This window comes from Stegodyphus dumicola, chromosome 1 (assembly GCF_044657685.1).
Source record: "Stegodyphus dumicola isolate Sdum_Otavi_A_Nest chromosome 1, ASM4465768v1".
NCBI classification, from domain to species: Eukaryota; Metazoa; Arthropoda; class Arachnida; order Araneae; family Eresidae; genus Stegodyphus; species Stegodyphus dumicola.
Window position 1 is genome coordinate 174,836,093 of NC_140768.1, and position 22,679 is coordinate 174,858,771.

The window sequence follows — 22,679 nt, forward strand, 5'->3', positions numbered from 1 at the left end:
GATGGTAATACAACAATCCTATGAGTGTTTCAAAAATGTCATTTAACAATGTAATCTTGAAAAACATATTCAGAAAAATTCCTTCATAAACACATCTAAGACTGCCTTTTCTTCTGAGTTCTATATCAGATTCTATTGTACTAAAACATGCTCATAGAAGTGATCTATAACTGGATTTCAAAAAATTTCAAAAATAATTTATATCAAATTGAAGAGAACTACAATCAAAGAAAGGCTATAAAAATTTATTTCTAATTTAGAGATTAATATATAAAATGCAACCAAACATAAACACTGAAATTAAGATTTAATTTCACATAAGATTGCTAATTACTTACAGCCACTCTCATCAGAGCCATCAGCACAATCTCGATACCCATCACAATGTTTCTGACTTCTATAACAAGTTCCATCCATGCAAGCTGAATATTTAGAAGTTTCACTGCAGCCATCTTGAAATTTAATAGGAGTGTAAATAGTTACATCAGTTGTTACATAGTACTAACACATTATTTGTGCTTATATCATAATAGTAAAATATAGAGTAAATTTTAAACATTTCATACCTTGACGCTTAGGAATGTGAGCATCAGTAAAAACTATTAAACCAGTAAACTGAAAAAAATAATAATAATTTAGAATAAAAGAATATTTTGATTCCTTATAGACGGAATTAAACACAAAAAGCATAATTTATATGTAACTATACTTGAAAAATTTGACTAGCATCTATTCCATATGAAGAAGAAGGAAAGTGAACAAACTGATTGGAACTACCGCCACGAGACTTCCATGAAAATGTTAGAGTGCTGTTTCTGTTTTCATCAAATGTATTCATCTTTTCCAAAACCTGGAAAAAAGACACATTATGAAAAAAAAAATTCAATACCTAATATAATTCAATTTTAATTACACAAAATATTTATAAAGATAATTCATAATAGATTCAGATTTTTATTATAAATTAGAAATCAGTGATGAGAAAATAACAGAAAGTTTATTATACGTTTTCAAGAAATAAGAGAAAATTAAAAATTTCATAATTTAAATCTTATAAAAATGATAAATATTTCAGTATTTCATTAATTAATTTAAGCATTAATGCAGTTTTACTGACGAAATTTTAAATAAAGACAATCAACATATGTATATGTAATTCTCACTGGAAATTTTATCCCTCCCCTTCCTCAGAAAAGTTTACTGTAGAAGAGTTTTAAAAATTAAAACTGAAAGGAGATTAAAAAAATAATAATCCTGTATGATAATGAATAAGAAAAGTAACAATAATTTTCAATTATATCTTTTAACATTCAGTTCAACTTATTGTCAGTTACAACATATCAAACATACAAAAGTGACCTATAACTAGATTTCAAGAGTTCTACTGCATCTGATTTTACATTCAAAAATTATATTATCGGTGAAAGTGATACATTTTTCATCATTTAGAAACCAGATTGTTTATACTACTTACTCTTAAGTTGTACACTGCACACACACAAAAAAAGGACAGTTCTATATCTCCTGTTCTACTGGGCCAATTGACTAAATTCTAATTGCATTTTCCATGTCTCGAAAGCACGACAAAGGAAATATATTAGATTTATATATAGCATTGTTTTAACATAGGTATTTTGACACAAAATGGGTCTTTTTCTGAAATAAAATACCAATTTTTTCCATATTTCAATTCTACAACTCAAATTATGCATAAATATTAAATTTTGTAAAATCTGGTGTGAAATTTATGGAGAAGTTTAAAAATGTAGCTTTGTGCATTTTTCCGAGTTTGAGCCAAGAATAATTCCCTTGGCGAACTTCTTGATATATGGCAGCCTGTTTCCCTTTCCTTCCATTGTGCAGGAATGGAAAAAAAAAAAGTCACATCATTCCTACATTGTGCATGAGCGGAAAAAAAGTCACCCCATTCCTATTTTCAAATAGTTTTAACAAAGTGTGTAAACCACATTAGATGTTATTATCGCTTTAAAAAAATATGCCAAATTTCAAAACATGCCAATATATAAATTCCCATATGTCTTCGGTAGTTTTGAAAAAAAGCTCTAATTTTTTGCAGGTATAGTTAGAAATACATCTATTTTAAGAAGATGATAAAAATTGTATAGCTTATAATTCAAAATGTTTTTTGAAAAATTTATAAAAATTACTTAAAAATACAAACTTTAAAAATAAATCATAAAAAAAAAATAATTGAATTTTAGGTACTTACGTATTATCGCAACCAGGTTGGCGCGATTTGTATGTTTGAGTAAAAAGGTATGAATAGAAAGAAAATGTACACTGCTCAAAAAAAAAAAAAAAAAATGGGACAGTCCTATATCTCCCGATCTACTGGGCCGATTGACAAAATTCAAATTGCGTTCTTCATGTCTCGAAAGTGCGACTTAGGATATATATTAGATTTATATATAGCACTATTCTAACATAGGTATTTTGACACAAAATCGGACTTTTTCTGAAATAACATACAAATATTTTTACATATTTCGATTCTACGACTCAAATTACGCCTAAATATGAAATTTTGTAAAATTTGGAGCGAAATTTACGGAGAAATTCACAAATTTATGTTGGCACTTTTTTGTCAGTTTGCGCCAAGAATACTTTACGTGGCGAACTTCTTATTATATGACAACCTAGTTTCCTTTCCCGTGAGAGGAAAAAAAGTCACCATCGTTCCTTTTTTACAAATAATATTCTTTATATTATATTTTTAATTATAACTTATTATTTTAAGTAATTTTTTCTTTTTCGAATTTCATTTTAACTGTATAAGTTGCATGTTTTTTTTTTTTTTTTCCAAATAGTTTTCTTTATATATATTTTTCGTCATAGTTATTATTTTAGGTCATTTTTAAATTTTTATACTTTTATTTTAATTGTTTGTGTTGCATTGTCTCTTCAGATAATTGTTTTAAAATTTTCTATTTATTCCTTCGAACTGAGCATTTTAAATATATTTATTAATATCAATTTTCCAGAATTTGATTTTATTTATTTGAACTGCATTTCTTTCGGAAGAATACTTTGTAACCCAGACTATGATGCATTTGAAAACTGCATACTATATTAAAAGAGAAAATACAGTAAAGCACAGTTTTACACGCCTTTCAATGTTCCGTTCAGAAAAAATATATGTAAATAAGAGAGATGTATAACCGACATTTTAACTTAGGATGACTTGCATACACTGCTTTAAACAGTTTTATCATTGTGCACATTGCTTTACACAATTTTATCCTACATTTGGTTTCTTAAAATGTTATTCATATTTTAGTCAAATATTTTATTTTTGAAATCGCAAGAATCAAATATCATAAGATTGAAAAGTTTTAAATTTAAAAAAATACGAATACTAAATTTTACGAAAAAATTTATTTTTCTTCTCTTTTTCTTTAAGCATTCTGAAAGTATATTGAAAAGTATCCAACTTTTCGAAACATTTTGGTATTTCTGACAATCATTTTAAATAAAGTTATCGCCTTCCATTTCATAAAGGCCCACAAATGGCCGAGCGGTAAAGTTGCTGAACACTGGTAGTTCACTCCAGGGTTCGAACCCCGGTAAACGGGCTGGTTGCATGGGCGTTTTCGTGGATTTTCTCATGTGTACCACGTATGACAGCTGGTTTCCCTTAGAAAGTTCTTCACGAAGTATTTTGTCAGAGCCTTTATCAGTCTTTAGAGGCTAAACATTTTGAAGGTATGAGATGAAAGGAAAGACTGGGTTTCATCAAAAGGTTGAGGTTTATTATGACAAAGCACACTACGGCTATCTGCGTAAGGGGAGGGATGCCTTCCTGGAGGACTTTCTAAGGGAAACTGGCTCGCATACACGTTACACATGGGGAAAACCACGAAAACGCCCATGCAGCAAGCCCGTTCGCGGGATTCGAACCTCGGACCGAACTACCAGTGTTCAGCGACTTTACCGCTCGGCCGCTGTTTCATCAGGAAGGGAAAAAAAACATCTTTAGGTAACATCCACATACATCACTGGATAAACTCCTGAATCTTCAAATAATTCGACTGAGAAAATCATGGGATTCTCCATTTATGATACGATATGATGTTTTATAACATAATTTAAATTTATACAACCATATAGTCTAAAACCAGTCACTCTTCACTTTAATCTGCAATGATATCATTTTTGTCTTTTCTGTTAACACAAGCTCAATTAATGGTATTTGCTGGTATACACGTCCAAGTGTTTTCTCTTTGAACACCTAAATTCTTTGAAGTATCCTGAAAGTATATTCAAAAGCGTGCAACTTTTTTAAACATCTTGATATGTCTGACAGCCAAATTTCAATGCAAATTTTTGCTTACTCTTCTCCCTAATTTTCTTCTTTCCTTCTACAGTTATTTTCAGTGCTCACCCAAGAAAATTAAGATTTTTCGACTGCTAGACTTCCATACATTTTGCATTCTTGTCAATTTTTTAAAATATCAATTATATGAATTGCGTTTCAGCTATTTCTAGTCATTTTCTAGTCATTTTAGCTATAAATAAAGTTTAAAGCGAAGCCCGAAGGATAAATATTTTAATTAAAAGATTTTTGCTAAATGACAAAGAAATACAACAGTCCAGCAGGGTTTATTCTGTACCACCGAGTGACCCAATTCTTATATCGGCTGAAACAATCTAAATCATACTAAAGATCATGTTTTTTTTATACAGTCTATAACGTGAGAGAAAAATTAGCTTCTTAAAACATTCTTTCTAAGAGGATTAATATAAAAGATTATATTTATATATATATTTTTAAAGCTGGGACTTGAATCAAACTGTCAAACTTTTAAAGTTTAATTTACATGGTGGTTATAATTAAAGTTTCAATTTGAAATGGTCATAAAAGGAAAACTACCGGACCAAATGTTATCAAACTTGGGAATCGTGTAAAGGAGGTTATGGGAATTTATTTTCGGCGGAAAAAAAAAAAGAGTTAAAAAATTCACCATCAGGGGAAAAATGGCGCTGTATACAATATTGTTAAATGAAATAAGACACGGAAACATCTGTTTAAAATGTGTTTAATATTTTCCGAAACGTGTTACAAAGCATGTTCAATGTAGCGTCCAGCATTTTCCGAAAGCAAGTTAAATCATGTTACTGCATTCTCAACAGCAGCTCTTAGCATATCAGGTTTGGTTTTGGTTTGGTTTATTAGATTACGGCAAAGCACTCAAGGGCTATCTGCCTTAAGGGAGGGATGCCTTCGTGGAGGACTTTTTAAGGGAAACTGGCTCGTATACACGTTACACATAGCATATCAGGAGGAATGTTATCAGTGTATCACATTTTTCATTTCTGCCAAATTGTTTAGATTATCACCATAAACAGTGCTTTTGAGATAACCTCATAGACAAAAGTCACAGAGGTTGAGGTCTGGTGGGAACAGGGGAAGTTTTGGCCTATAAGACGTTCATTCGTGAAATGTTGCCTAAGTAACTATGCGACACTCTTGAGGTGGTGCCCAGCCCTGCATAAAAATTGTAGTATCTAAAATGCCACTTACTGCAGTTCATGTATCACGAAACATTTTAATATTGACTCTAAGTGAGCTGCAATCGCAGTAGTCCAGCTGTCGACTGCTCTTCAGAAAAAAATGGTTCTGTTATAAAACTAGCTGTCATTCAACAGTAAACGGTGTAAAATGACTGTTATGCAATCGAATGCAGTAGGAGAATGCAATGGAAGTAGATAGATAACATGAGAGATTTCTTTGGCCCAAATTGATTAAAAGCGTTTTGAATCAGTATCTTCATGTTTTAGTGCCGAATTCAGGCTTAAAAAATTACAAATTAGCGATCTGTAAGAAAACGATTTCCAGATTGTACGCACTTGTGAGAGTGATTTGCGATCTCACATTTTCTAATCGCTAATTCGTGGTTTTCACAGACGAAATTCTCACTTACAGGGATGGCGCACTTGACATTTATCGAATTTAATGTCTTTAAATGGTAATTTGCCTACTTCAAAGTTTCTTAAGTGTATACAACATATTAAACCCGTTTAACAAAACGTTAAGTTAGATTCCGACCCATATTTCGTTTAACAATATTGCATACAGCGCCATTTCCCCCCCTGGTGGTGAGGTTTTGAACTTCCTTTTTTTCGCAGAAAATAAATTCCCATGACCTCTTTTACACGATTTCCAAGTTTGATAACATTTGATCCAGTAGTTTTCCTTTTATGACCGTTTCAATGTGGAACTTTAATTATAACCACTCTGTATATTATTAAATTTTAATTTGAAGCTATGCGTTATATGTATACCATGCGTAAAATTTTCGCTTTTATGGAAAAATAAAAAATCGAAGCAAATATACTTAGTATAATGGACCAAAACTGAAAACATTTCCCCTCTCTCCGAAAATAAAATACTGAAATTTCGAACTTGAATTTATTGGGTTATCGAAATATTTAATTTGACTTATCTTCTAAGTCCTAGTTCCGACAACAATTCCGTCAAAAATTCCGAATTACTTAAGCTAAAGTAAAAGATTTAGTATATATTCACCGTATGTTAATAAAGTAATCAGAGTGTAATAAAAATAGATTATAGAATTTACGCTGATGTAACTTTTTGTTTGACTGCACAACATGTAATGGAAGAGAAGGCTTGTAGAGATCTGTTTTTGACATGCCTCTAAATGTAGATGCCATACTCCTTTTGTCTCTTCAATGTCAAAAAACTTTCCTTTGAGAGGCAACTTTAGTTTTTGGGAAAGAAAAAAAAATCACAAGAAGACAAATTTGAAGAACATGCAGGACGATTGAGTACACATACTTATTTACGGAACACAAGCGGTTCTCCGACTGGTTATTGAATAATGAAAAGATGCATTGCCATGCAATACAAAGTACTTTTTTGGGGGGGATACGTTGTCTGACTGAAAACGTAAGATTAAAAGTCATCTGCTTAATTCACAGCCATTTACAAGTCAACTACTCGGGCTATTGCGGAATCGTTTTGATCCTGAGCTTGTAAGACAAACCTAATATCACTGGATTTAAACACTTCTTTAATCTTCCGAGAACGTTCCTTCTTTACCTCATATTCCAAGAATATTAAGTGAATACAATTATTGCAAAAGAAATTGAATATTCATTTGCACTATGGCTTGGTAGTTTACTAACGAGTTAACAAAACTTAAATTCTCCTTTTTGTGTCTAAGAATACAACAATATTTTAAATATTTAAAAATAAAATATTAACTTAGATGGCCATTCCTTAATTAAATAGCCCACCAACGGCCGAGCGATAAAGACGCTGAACACTGGTAGTTCAGTCCGAGGTTCGAATCCCGCGAACGGGCTGGCTGCATGGGCGGTTTCGTGGTTTTCCCCATGTGTAACGTGTATACGAGCCAGTTTCCCTTAGAAAGTCCTCCACGAAGGCATCCCTCCCTTTAGGCAGATAGCCCTCGTGTGCTTTGCCATAATTAAATAATCCAATCCAATCCTTAATTAAATATAATTGATTTGTAAATTCTACTAGAACTGATGGTAAGTATTGAAGTGGAAATAAGTAATATGGTGTGCAATCTTGATTAATATAAAATTAAAAATATTTGCATAGAAAAATGTTTGCATTCAGACAGAAAGTTTTTTGAAATATTTGCGATTACTTTATAAGAAGGATTTATTAATAACCGTAATAATTACTTATTATATTACTGATGATTAGGATTCAGTTCTTGACAATTACATTCTAAATTAGAATTTTAAGAATATAATTAAAATACGCTACGCACAAAAATACATTTTAGGAAAAAAAATGAGTTGATTTTTTATGTTTTAAAACTTCTTAAATTCATTTAGTAAACATCGTATCCTCGTTGTTTATTGAATCCAGAATGTTGGTGTCGTTTATATAATTATTCTTACTTGTCCACAGAATCTGCTGACTTATCCAGCCATTAAGTAGCTGCAGATCATTTCTACATAACCATTGAACTTCCATTAATTCAGTCTCTAGAGGGTTGTATGTTTATATCATAATTTGACTTTTATAAAAAATGATTATTCTAAATCTTATGTTTCTATAAAAATATATTGTGCTTTAAAAATATGGATGATAGTATCAGCCGCTTTTTCAGCCACTTCAAAAGCAACAGCTCGTTTAGAAATAAATTATGCAGTTAATGTCATAAAATTCAAATAAATATCAAACGAAAATTCTCAGTTTTAGACAATTCGATTTAAACGAAGTAAAGTAGCAGACGATAAAACGCCGAAGGTAAAAATTTATTCTTACAAAAACTTACTCTTAAATTTTTAAAAAAAAGATACGAGAGAAATTTTTAAAAAAATAGTTAAAAATTTGAATAATATCATCTATAATTTAAAAAATAGCCTTTCATATAGTATTAATAAATATTTATTATGCATCATTGAGGGAAAAAATGTCATATAATTAATTCTCCGTAAAATTTTACTTGAAGTTTAAGGTTAAAAATAGCTGTGGCAATTCAGTGTAACAAAAATCCATAGACTACATTTGGCATTATTATCGCTCAAAAAAAAGGTGCCAAATTTCAAAACGTGAAATTATGTAAATTCGTGTATATCTTAGAAACTTTTGAATAAAAAAGTCTAATTTTTTGCAGATATGCTTAAAAATACACCTACTTTAAGATGATGGTAAAAATTTTAAAGGTTATAATTTAAATTTTTTTCGAAAAATCTATAGAAATTATTTAAAAATAGAAATTTAAAAAATAGAACGCAAAAAATGGGTAAATTGTATTTGGAATGAACCAAAATTTCGAAATGTGAAAGAAAAAATCAAAAACGTTTAATAAAAAAAGAGATATTAATAAATATTTGCCAAATTCAATTAACATTGAGGAGCTAAAATTTTGAGAGCTAATATTTTAAAAACTATTCGTACGATTTTTACAAAACTTGGTATTCTGGCAAAATTTGAGTCGTAGAATCGAAATATGTAAAAAAATTGGTATGTTATTTCAGAAAAAGTCCGCTTTTGTGTCAAAATACCTATGTTAGAATAGTGCTATATATAAATCTAATATATATCCTAAGTCGTGCTTTCGAGACATGAAAAACGCAGTTTGAATTTTGTCAATTGGCCCAGTAGAACGGGAGATATAGCACTGTCCCATTATTTTTTTTTTTTTTTTTTGAGCAGTGTACATTTATTAATTACAGATAATTTTTAATACAGTTTTTTATATTATTTTGTTTTAAAATATAAAATAGCAATTAAACCCTTCCGGTTTTGAATTTGAATAAGTTGCAGAATTATTTCTTCGGCAGAAATCTTTTGGCTATTGCTTTTAGCACTGATTGAAAACCGTCTTCGCCATTAACAGCTTGATCTTGGCACCATATAAATTCGATAAGGTATGAGTCAAGATGATGACGGGCTGTTCCTCTCTGTTTTTTGTTGCGCCATTTGGCTGAGCCCCACATGCGCTCTACATGTTGTGTGTGAATGCCCGTGTTGGGATCCACAAAGTTATATTTGTGGTTAACAGTTCCATGCAGAAATCCAGCATTTTCGAACTCACTTGTATTGTATCCTTTCCAGCAATCCGAATAAATGATGCTTCCTTCCTTGATATTTTCGCAAATTTTTTCCATGAGGGTAACGGCGCTTCTGTTAGGTACAGCAACCAAAAAAGTCTCTTTCTTTTCTTGGCAAATTCCGCCGAAAACCCATTGCTGTGGTAGTACACGCCCAGTGTTATTTTTTCTTTTTACAAATAAACTTTCGTCTATTTCCACACACGTAGGGTTGCCGTAAGTAGGGTCGCCAAATTTGGCGATTTATGCGAATTTTGGCCTGGTTGCGTTAATACGTAAGTACCGAATTTTATTTGGAATGAACCTAAATTTCAAACTGTGAAAGAATTTCTTCTTTCACAGTTTGAAATTTTTTGAATTTTCTGAATCAAGTAAGTGTAATAAAAAAAAAAGAGTTATTAATAAATGCATACCAAATTGAATTAACTTTGAGGAGCTAAAATTTTGAGACCTATTTTTTTTTTAAATCTTCTTGCACGATTTTTACAAAACTTGGCAGTTTGACATAATTTGAGTCGTAAAATCGAAATATGGAACAAAAATTGGTATGTTATTTCAGAAAAAGTCCGCTTTTGTGTCAAAATACCTATGTTAGAATAGTGCTATATATAAATCTAATATATATCCTAAGTCGCGCTTTCGAGACATGAAAAACGCAGTTTGAATTTTGTCAATTGGCCCAGTAGAACGGGAGATATAGCACTGTCCCATTATTTTTTTTTTTTTTTTTTGAGCAGTGTACATTTATTAATTACAGATAATTTTTAATACAGTTTTTTATATTATTTTGTTTTAAAATATAAAATAGCAATTAAACCCTTCCGGTTTTGAATTTGAATAAGTTGCAGAATTATTTCTTCGGCAGAAATCTTTTGGCTATTGCTTTTAGCACTGATTGAAAACCGTCTTCGCCATTAACAGCTTGATCTTGGCACCATATAAATTCGATAAGGTATGAGTCAAGATGATGACGGGCTGTTCCTCTCTGTTTTTTGTTGCGCCATTTGGCTGAGCCCCACATGCGCTCTACATGTTGTGTGTGAATGCCCGTGTTGGGATCCACAAAGTTATATTTGTGGTTAACAGTTCCATGCAGAAATCCAGCATTTTCGAACTCACTTGTATTGTATCCTTTCCAGCAATCCGAATAAATGATGCTTCCTTCCTTGATATTTTCGCAAATTTTTTCCATGAGGGTAACGGCGCTTCTGTTAGGTACAGCAACCAAAAAAGTCTCTTTCTTTTCTTGGCAAATTCCGCCGAAAACCCATTGCTGTGGTAGTACACGCCCAGTGTTATTTTTTCTTTTTACAAATAAACTTTCGTCTATTTCCACACACGTAGGGTTGCCGTAAGTAGGGTCGCCAAATTTGGCGATTTATGCGAATTTTGGCCTGGTTGCGTTAATACGTAAGTACCGAATTTTATTTGGAATGAACCTAAATTTCAAACTGTGAAAGAATTTCTTCTTTCACAGTTTGAAATTTTTTGAATTTTCTGAATCAAGTAAGTGTAATAAAAAAAAAAGAGTTATTAATAAATGCATACCAAATTGAATTAACTTTGAGGAGCTAAAATTTTGAGACCTATTTTTTTTTTAAATCTTCTTGCACGATTTTTACAAAACTTGGCAGTTTGACATAATTTGAGTCGTAAAATCGAAATATGGAACAAAAATTGGCATGTCATTTCAGAAAAAGTCCGATTTTGTGTCAAAATACCTATATTAGGACAATGCTATATATAAAGCTAATACATATCCTAAGTCGCACTTTTGGGACATGGAAAACGCATTTCGACCTAGTAGAATGGGAGATTTAGAACTGCCCTTTTTCTCCCCAACAATGTACATGTACCATATTGACAACTGATATATTAATCAGTTGTGAAATTTTTTAATTAAAAATCTATGGTTCTTTGTATTACTCATGTTTCTCAACAATCTTTGCACTATTAATGCTAACTCTAAAAACTATATTTTGGACAATATTCAAAATTCTGAATTTTAACAAAAATATTCACAGTAAAATTTTGATTTTTGAAAGAAACTTGATAATGCTTAAACCTTTGCTCACAATTTCATTTTAGATAAATCCAAAACAATTACTATTACTTTATGGTGATTTGGATTTTTAGATTATGGCAAAGATCCCTAAAGCTATCTGCCTACGGGAAGTGATGTTTTTGTAGACAGCTTTCTAAGGAAATCTTGCTTATATTTACTTCAGACATGGAGAAAATTCCAAAAACGCCCATAAAACTAGTCTTTTTGCAGGATTTTAGTTTAAGTCAAACTACCAGCATTCAGCAGTCTTTCCCTTACAAAACAGTTACCAGTTACCCTGATTAGAAATTCATGTGTTTATACTGATGTCTCATGCAGCACCAATACAATAACTAAATACTAGATTTTGTTAAATATAAGATCATGAGTCCTAGGTGCAATAACTTTAAAAATATTCAACACAGAAAACCAGTTTTCTGGAAAGTTCTCATTCAGCACTTTTAGGGTTTTCAGGAAATTGTTGATTGCTAATACATTTACAATTATGGACAAAAATTTTTAATATTTATTATCAAATATGTAGCTTCTATTTTTTTTTAGTTAGCAACACATTGCTATAGCGATTAATTATAATTTTTGCATTTAATTTCCCCATGCAAATCATTTCATTATGAAATTTACACAAATTGTGTATAAAGTTTTCAGAGTATTAGTAAATAAAAACAGATGTCACCTCAGCAGGACTTAAGTCACTTCCTGTCCTCATGTTGTGAAGAACATGGTCAACAGCAGAAAGCCCAACATATGTTCCAGGCTGTCCTTTCACGATGACTTCTATTGTTTCTCCCGTTTTGTCTTTCTTGTTATTCAGCATTACAGTGAACTATAAAAACAAATTAGTTTTATTAGCAAAGCATAAAACCATTAATTATTTATTAAAAAATAATATTACTCGATTTTAAAAGTAGAAAGTAGCCACCTTAAAGTATTATAAGACAGACAAATACTAGTTTAAATTTCTTTGGGGGGGGGGGAATCCAAGGAAAATGGAAACATCAGATGCAAAATTTTTTTAGACTGATATTAACAGAATAATTTTTTCAGATTAATCTTCTTTAAAAAAATGGTAAGAAAAAGAGTATTACATAGATGAGTATTCAGCATTCAAAAAGAGTATTCAGTATTCAAATAGATGATGACATTACACTGCATTGTATTTTAAAAAAACGGGCAACAACCCTGATTAGTAAGAATGTAGGGGGTGCAAATACAAAAACCGATTTCACTTAAATCATAATTAAATAGATGTCTTATTGGACTGTTTCAAAAACATGTCATACAAGGGGGGGAAAAAACTCAGGAGATAAGATTTAAGTTTAAAGATTTCTAAACATTTACAGAGGGTGTTTACTTATTTTTAGAATGATTTTGATTTGATAAAGAATTTTAAAAAAGAAATATGCTGGAATAATGAATTATGGTAAAAGCTTATTATTTGAAATGAGAAACATCGTCCAGTATTTTCAAGCTTATTGTTCTTTCAAAATGTCACATGTAAACAAGCTTTGGATTGAAGGATATGCTTTTCAAAGAGAAATATTCCTATTCCATAATTAAAAAACATTGTGAAATGCATGGCAAGCAATATTATTAATTGAAAACTAAAAAAAATTATTAGTTGTTACTTCTATATGGAAAGAACATGAAATAAATGGTACCTGAAAAAAGTGCATACTGTTTCTAAAATTAAGTCACTAGTAAGGAGAGAAAAATCTGTCAACCCAGAAATTAATTGCAAAGCCTTTAAATACATTTTTAGCAACAATAAATAAAATAATAGACAAAAATGTACAACTTAAAAAAGTTAAAAAAACAATGTTCACCAGCTTTTGCCAAGGCATGTACCTCACTGCAGAACCCTGTATGAAAACTATTTCACAGGTGGTACTAAATGGAACTACATTGTGACCTTTGATGAAGCATGGACTTAACTAAATGACTGCAATAAAAAAAGTCTACCTATTAGTGAAAACAAAGAGAAAATTTTTTGTAAACCTGGTTCCATCAATGCAAAGGAAGTCTCAGTAATGGGTTTTTGACTGTTGCAGGATTCTATTCTAATGGGAAATTAAAATAAGAACACCAGGGGGGGGGAAAGGTTAAAATCAACTCAATATACTATCAAGAGAAACAGGGGCGTAGTTAGAGTTTGCAGCGCCTGGGGACAACTGAAGAATTTATGCCTCTTTCTATGTGCCAAGAACGGGGAAACATTCCATTAAAAAATTTCGTAGCATCAATTTGGCGCCCTTTGGATGTTGCGCCCGGGGACAGATGTCCCCTCCTTGCCCCACCCTAGGCTACACCACTGAAGAGAAAGTTTTATGCCTGAGATTTAAAGAAAAAATTCCATTTATTCATCATAATGACTTTCAAAGAGTGAAACTTCATCAAGACAAAGCAACAGATCATACTTCGAAAAGTACCACAGGATTTCTTGAATAAATGAAGACTGCTAAAGGTACGGCATGTATACATTTTCAACATATTCCTTTCACCTATGAATTATTGTGCCTCCGGTGTCTTGAAAAGAGCTTGTTCTAAATGCAAACTCAACATGATTGATGGACTCTGGAAAGTAGTAGAAGACGAATGGAAATAATATCTCTGGAAGCTCTTCTATCATGATGCAGAACTATAGTCCAGAATGAAGGGTATCAGATAAAGCATTTAAAAAATATTCTTTACATTTTAAACATTAATTAACCCTTTAAGTGTTACAGATGTAAAATTCCATATCGAAGGATAGCTTTCTCATTTGGTACACATGAATATTTCTGCCAGGTCCTGATAAATTCGATTCCAGGTTGAATACATATTTAAAGAAAAGGAGTATATGAGCAAAGTGAAAAGGTCATTTTGGAAGTATACTCAAGACAATATTGCTTACCCATGGCATTTTTGGAACTTTGAAATTTCAGGGTCAAATGCATAAGACTCGAAAAAAATATATAAAAACCTTCTGTACACAGAAAAAAATAATATTTAATTAAAATTAATTTAATTGACTGTATAATTATTCCAGTATTTTTTTAATTGTTCAGCAGTAAATTCTCACGCAGGCATTTCAACAGAATCAGTGTTGTCTAGGTTGTCATCCCCTTCTTTATAAGACCTTTAGTTACTCTTCTGTTATGAGGACCAGATTCAGAAATGTATGTGTATGCGTCTGAGTATGGCTGTATGTATTCATGTATGCATGTGTATATGTACATACATACATATGTGTGTTAGAATGAGCAATTTAATTCATAAAGAATCATCACAGTGCATATTTCAGGTCATGAATTGACCCTGTGTACACACACACACATATACGCACATACTTACATACATACATGCATACATCGATACATTTCTGAATTTGGACCCGATAACAGAGTCCTGCCCTTTGTTCATCTCTGTAAAATGTTTCACTATCTAGTTCATTAGTGTTCAGTATGATGCCCTCAATTATATCCACAACTTCCAGCAATAGTTGTCAGAGCTCTAGAATGCAGAGTCCAAACACAGGTATGTACACATACAGTAGGGAACCCCAGAAAAAAACTTAAACATATACGATATCGTAAAATTTCAGAACTGCATGAAAACAGACTTGATCATATAAAGGACAAAAAAATTATCATTTGTGTATTAAAAATTAATTCTGGCAACCAAATTTTTAGAATATTTTCCCCAGTTGATTTTTTTTTTTTAAATTTTTAATTTTCAAATTAGATTATAATTAATCCCAGACATATTGAAGACGGACTTTGCAAAGTATAGCAGTAATCTATATTTAGTTACTTCCATTCGCATGTTGAAAACTTAGCAGTCAATGCAGCTGAATAGCTCTGTGCTTTGCTATACTGATTAAAAATTTAGTTTACAGTATATATGTAAATGCATTTTGAAGAACAGATCTTCACTTGCTTATTAGAAATCAATAGACACAGATATGCAAGAACAAACATTTTAAGATAAATTAATATTAGTAAGCTATACTTACTGCTGATAAACAGTAATATTATAAATTTTTCTGATCAAATGACATGCACAAAATACAAATTACAAATCAAGATGAAATAGTTAAAATAATAAATCAATCTCACATTATTCTTAGAGATGCCATCAACAGGAAACTTCAAGCTATCTGCAACTATTTCTCCTTCTCTTGCTATATCATAAACTACAATAGTAGCTGTTGGAGCCATTTCAGAAGACAAAGAAACAGCAAATGTTTTGATGCTAGCAGGCATTTCTTCAACACCAGATAATAAAATTATGCCTTTAGACATAATCTACAAAAAAAAAAAAAAAAAAAAAAAAAAAAAAGGAGAGCCCATATTACGAGTATTTCCATTTTATACATAGCATCTTTGTCATATAGATAGATAGGTAATGAAATAAATTTAATAAAAATGTTGCAAAATGAAAACTGTTGTAAAAAGTAAAACTATTGTGAAAAAAAATTAAAGATGGCATCTTCTATAAGACTATGGCTAAAATTACTACTGGTGAATTTAATTGCTATAAGGAGACATGAAGTTTTGAAAGTCCATTGTAAGACCATATATTTATACATACTGGGTGGCCATAATTAAACTGACAGTGCTCACAGTGTTGTGTAGTGCGATATATTTGCAAGAATGATGCCACATTTTGTAGGAAGATTAAACAAGATGGGGGACGAAGGATTCCTCGAAAAAACAAATTAGTTCCAAAAGTCACTGCTAGGGGAATATTTGGCGCTGTGTAATAGAAAATAGAGTGTTAACAAATGCAAATTAATACGGAATAAAATTACCTTTTATTATGCACATTTTCTGATTTAGTTCAAGTGCAATATGGCAACACTTTTAAAAAAGCGTAAAATCTACATAAACACGATAAAGTCTTGTAATCTGCAATATCACGTACGCTGAGCAGAAGAAGAAGTTCTTTATTCAAATTTCACGTTACATCCATTCACACAGTGCCACCTGCTTGGGTTTTAAAAGGCAATGTGTTACGTTTCGAATAAATCGGATTAAAAGTTTATATGCAATGTCTCCTTCTTTAGTCGAGTGTGTGTTACTCGTCAAATTCTTTTACCTCAACCAGTGCAACGCGTCAGCTGCTCTTTGTGCTTTTAGAACGCACAAAAAAATGAATAAAGGTAACGGTCCTGTGTCAGTTAATGGGCTAAAAGCAATGGTTGCGACATTTGAGAAAACAGGTTCTCTGAAGGTTCAGTCAGGCAGAGGACGAAAACTTGTACCAAAGGATACAATCGAAGCAGTTGCCACGGCGATTGTCAACAGAGGACCAGACAATTATTGCTGCCACCTCTAGCACTCGTGGAGTAGCTCGGAATATGGATATGCCTTACAGTATGGTATGGAAAATCTTACGAAAGAGTATCAACTTCTATCCGTACAAGATCAGCCGTGTACAGGAGTTACTGTACCCCGACCATGATAAGCGATTGACTTTTTTCTCACCTTTCTTGCCAGAATGGAGGTGGATGATACTTGGCCATGGAAAATTTTATGGGGAGATGAGGCCCACTTTTACCTGAATGAAACTGTGAATACACAGAACTGCCGAATTTGGGATGACAAACCACCACATGCAGTCACAGCAATTCCCTTACATTCACCAAAGGTAACTGTTTGGTGTGGGTTCACAGCAGAATTTATCATAGGTCCATTCTTCTATGAGAACATTACCTTGACAGGAACGGAAACCTGTACTGTTACCGGAGAGAAATATCGCCACATGTTGAACAACTTTGTCATTCTGGCACTTCAACAAAGACAATGAGGGAAATCATTTTCATGCAAGATGGAGCCCCTCCACACATTGCTGTATGGGTGCAACAGATGCTACAACAGAAAGAGTCATTAGCCGCTACTTTCCAACTGCATGGCCACCTTGGTAGCCTGATCTTACCCCATGTGACTTCTGACTATGTCTATCAAGTCCAAGGTCTATCAAGGAGTGGTCCAGGACCTGGCTACGATGAAGGATAACATATCACGGACTGTACGGGAGATTCCTGCAGACATGTTACTTTCTGCTGTTGTGCATACTGTGCACAGAATGCAATATGTGGTCCACAACAACGGCCACACTAAACCTCATTTAAATGCAAAATGAAAGGTAATTTCCGTATTGATTTGCATTTGTTAACACTTTTTTTTCTATTACACAGTGCCAAATATTCCCCTAGCGGGGACTTTCGGAACTAATTTGTTTTTTCGTGGAATCCTTCGTCCCCCGTCTTGTTTAATCTTCCTACAAAATGTGGCATCATTCTCGCAAATAGATCGCACTACAGAACAATGTGAGCACTGTCAGTTTAACCCATTATATAATGGAAATTATTTTCATATTAAACTTAATTAGAACAAACTGACAATAGGCCTTCAACTTTCTAATTTTCAGTTAAAGCACAACCCACTTTAAGGCATCTGCTATTGCTGTAGACTTTTGCCCATTTGTTGCTCAGGATTAAAGCAAAGACTTTCCGAACTTATAAATACTGCTGCAACTATTACACAACACTTTTTCACCTGCTGCTGCCTAGGAAAGTAACATCTCTTTGTTATGCTTCTTTCCCTACCATCTAAAATGTAAGCTGCTGCATACAAAGAAATTGTGGGGCACATTTGGCATCCCTAGTGTTGTACCAATTAAGCAAAAACCATATTTTTGAAGTGCTATTCCTATTCAAAATAAAAATAGCATTTTAACCACCAAGCCAGTTGTGATTTTCCCTCCAGTCATTATCTACACAGCAGTTTCATGGTCACGACTATAAAGTGATTGGTTTCAAAACGCTATCGATGTACCAGTATATATATATATATATTCGTGTGTTATGTGTGTGTTCAATATCTTGGGTATAGCTGTAATGAATTGGAGAGGTATATTGTGTAGCAATCGAACAATGGCTCATGAATATGTGATGATTTGGGAAATTCATCGCATTTATAAGATATTGAAGCCTGAAATATAGCTACGTACAAAACAGAAAGAGCTAAGAAGCAGCCTTCAATAATACTCCTTGAATTTCACTTAAAAATTTTGTGGTTACAGACAAATTAACACAATAATCATACTTATTCCAAAATGTAATATATGCATTTTAGATATCTTTGTGATAAAATCTCTACCTAGGCAGAAGAGCAGATACAAAGTGCAGTGCAGTATGTTCAGGATGAGATCTTAATTCATAGTGAGTTAGTTTCAGATTCAGTACCATTTGACTGGATTACTAATAAAGCTCTAAAATTATTATTGGTTATTTTAGTTTCATTTATGTCACCAGCATTACTCAAAAGTTGTATAATATGGATTGCTCTAGAAATGACGCAGTCCAAAAAAAGTTATTATAAGCAACAGGGCTTACTGCAAAATTTAAGTTAGTAGTTTATTTTCATATTTTATATCTTACATATAACTTTTAACAAATGAGAGGTTTACTGCATGCAGACAGATGTAGCCCCAGATTCAGTGTAATTTATTGCTGGGTAATCAGTTCTTCAGACACATATTCTGATTCACACATATGTGCATTATGCATCCCACGGTTTTTGGAAATTTACATTATTAATGTAAGACAATAGATGATACAGAGAAGGGAACTGTGGTGTGTGGTGTGTTCTTTGATGCGAGCAAGCCGGAAAATGTGTGATGCATTCAGAAGAAGCATAGGAGATAAAGACTTAAAAGTTTCAGTTTGTAACTGAAATTTTATGCAGGGATTGGCCAAAAATTATCTGCAGAGTCTTGTTACATTAGATCTTATGATGTGGATTAATTTTGAAATGACACAGTCTAGATTCATATGTTATAAATAGATATTTTTAGGATAAAAAGGGGAAGGACCCAAATTAAAATGAAGAATAAAGAGGCTATTGAAAAGTTAAAGTTAGTAGTTTGCTTTCATATATATGATACACATGTTATACATATGTATAGATGCACATTCAATTAAAAATGCTGAAGGAAAACCATTTTCTTAAGTCATTTAAGTCTATTTCATAATGGAAAAATTAGAAATATTTAAAAAAATATTACATTATTAGCTTTAATGGGATTGTACAATAAAAATTTCAGAAAATGTTCACTTACACAAAAAGAAAAAACAATATACCAAAAGAAAAGCCTAGGTAAACAAGCAAACAGTTGCAGTAAAATGGCAAACTGTGACAATGAAAGATATATATATATAAACATAACGAAAAAAAAAAAAAAAACTGAAAGATATCCAGTTGTATTTTTTCATTGAAGGAATTAATTCATTAATTTTACTTCATTTATGCATTTATTTTCAATTTCTGTATTTCTTACTTTTTTAATTTAACTTTATTATGCTTAAATAATAATACATATATATTTATATTTTCATAATAAATCTGTTTCATTACCATGTTGAAATTTAGCTCCCTCCTTTTGTACTTTCATTTAAATTATGCTCAGCAGATAGCACAGAATTACTATGATCTGAATTACTCGCCTTCTAATGCAATTACAATAGGTTTTAAATTGATATATTTTATTCATTTTTATAAGTTATGGTTTGCCATATTACTATAATTATTTGCTTGTTTATCTAAGGATATTTATGGGGATATTATTATTTTATAAAAGCATTTATGGGGCAACCCAGGTATGCACATAACGCATAGTTCAAGATAATTATCTGCAACTGTTTTTGCTTACTGTATTATTCAATTAGCTGACTATACTGTTAATGCCTCCATTCTCTGGTGAAGTTTGGCATTTATGCCTTACATTCTCTGAATTATGGATGCCGTTTATTTTCCTATTAATGTCACTCATGTAAAACACACTCTTAACCAATTTTAGTTACTCTGATGATGCTAATTCTGTTGAAGAATCTGCCAAAATATTCCTTTTACTTATTATGCTGAGTATTACAACATAAGATGAGCACTGGAAAATCTGTTGCTGTCAGACTACGAGAGCTGGAAGTGGAGTTTACAACAATGACAGCTGAAGAAAATGTTAATTGTGATCAATTCAGAGATCGTGATAAATCAAATTTATTCGAAAAGATGTTAACTGTTGTTCCTTCCCAACCTGAGAAAAATAAAAAAAAATTAAGAAATATGCTAAATTGGCTATAACTACCAAAAATGACTCGGAAACCATTTTGCAGCAGACAAATTTAAAATTTGCTCCTGAAAAATTTGCCATAAAGACATTAGTCCAGGCTACAGAGTTTGCACTTTCTACAAATAATCAGTTTGTATCATCAATAATTTCAGCTGTGCGTGTGCTCTCTCTGAGTGTGTGAACCTGCAGCTTGGCACAAATATACATAAATTTTAAACACACCCAACTGTACTCTCTTAAGAGTACACTAAATATAAATAAGATATCAAACACATTGCAAATTACTACAGTTATAACAAAGCACTACAATTCACTAAATATAAATAAGATATCAAACACATTGCAAATTACTACAGTTATAACAAAGCACTACAATTCACTAAATATAAATAAGATATCAAACACATTGCAAATTACTACAGTTATAACAAAGCACTACAATTTTAACAAAATACTGTATTTATGACATTGGTTATATATAAGACAATATTAATGGAGAAATACCAAGTTATTTCAAGTGGATAAATCAACTATATTGGTCATTAATATTGTCCCTTGTTAGTTGGAATAAAGCACAAATGCATGTGTCCATCATGACCAGTAAACACCTCTGATATCAAGTGGCCTTAGAAATTTTGATTTAGTGATTTCTTCAGGGAAACCTATATTTACTCTTTTAAGATGTGTTTCTGGGTATGAGTTTACAAAATTATGTACATTTCTCTAGTGCATCAAAGAACTATCTTTCTATTTCACCCAGAGTTTAAAAGTTTAGTCCGGTATAAGTTTCAAGAAGTCAAATTATCTTTTGTAAAAGTTTAATTGCCAAACATTTCAACAAAATATAAGGAATAGACATTTTCTTGACCAGGAAGAAAAACATTGGCTGAAATGAGAGGTTGGGATCTACTCATTATTTACACTGGAGTCTAAGATAGAATACTAGTTTAATTTCAACGAGAATAGTCATCATTTCCTCGAAGCTAGGGTAAGCCTTTCCAAGGATTTTCCTTAAAGGGTCTTGTCCAATGTGTAAGCTATAGAATTTTGCCTAAATTTTAATAATAGTTCGAACAAATTAGAATAAGTTCACTCCATTGTAGAGACAGTCATTTAGTGAAAGTTGTTCTTCTTCGTGAGCTGCACCATCAAATAAAATTTGCAGATGGCTGCTGACTTTGTCTTCTCTAACAACAGCATGATGAGTAAAGCATTAATTCATCCCCTGACAAATCAAAAGACTTTTCAATTATTTTTTCTTTAAGATAACTATCAACAACTTCCTGGTATTCCTTATATAATGGCAGGTCTCTCTTGAACCTCCAAACTAAACTATTAAAATGTGTCAATGTGACATCTCCCTATTATTTCCTAATTTCTCCCACATACCCATTATCCATAGCAACTTCACACAGTATCTGCCATTTATAAACTGAATTGATTCATTAAACTCCTTTAGCATTTCCTTTTCTTTCACACTGTCAGAATATCTGTTTCACCACCTCTAATGCCCAAACTCTCCAATTCCCCAAAGAACCTGAGCTCAGTGGAAACAGAATCTCTTTCATTGAGAACGAGACTAACTGACATGGACTTAATTAACTCATCATATTTTCCTTGAAGTGACCATCTGAAAGCTACTAGTGACGTGACCAACAGCACAAATCTCTTCATCAAACTCCAGTAATAATCTGATCCTATCAGCAATGAAATTTGACAGTTGCTAGATAATTTCTTGAAATCAAATATTAAAAAAAATTTGGACTCCATTTCTGCACAAATGAATCATTCTGAAATATTTATTGCAGCTTTCAATATTTCATCAATTTCTAATGCTTCAATAAACATTTCACTCCCATTCAAAATATTGCGCAATTTAAATTCTCCCCCACCCCCTTCTTTGGCAAACCTGCAGTTTAGGAGT

The 22,679-nt window shown here is 31.9% G+C and overlaps 1 protein-coding gene across 7 annotated transcripts in view; it reads right to left on the reverse strand.

The window, feature by feature from the left end:
* Positions 1-22,679, reverse strand: part of LOC118190646 (CD109 antigen-like) — a 418,585-nt gene that overhangs the window by 68,640 nt on the left and 327,266 nt on the right. For all 7 annotated transcript variants that reach the window (XM_085823099.1, XM_085823094.1, XM_035361392.2 and 4 more), the window contains 5 exons: positions 15,739-15,927; positions 12,318-12,467; positions 710-850; positions 567-615; positions 339-452 (listed from right to left, as the gene is read on the reverse strand). In XM_085823099.1, the coding sequence (XP_085679225.1) occupies positions 339-452; positions 567-615; positions 710-850; positions 12,318-12,467; positions 15,739-15,927 (643 nt within the window). The remainder of the gene's footprint in view (positions 1-338; positions 453-566; positions 616-709; positions 851-12,317; positions 12,468-15,738; positions 15,928-22,679) is intronic.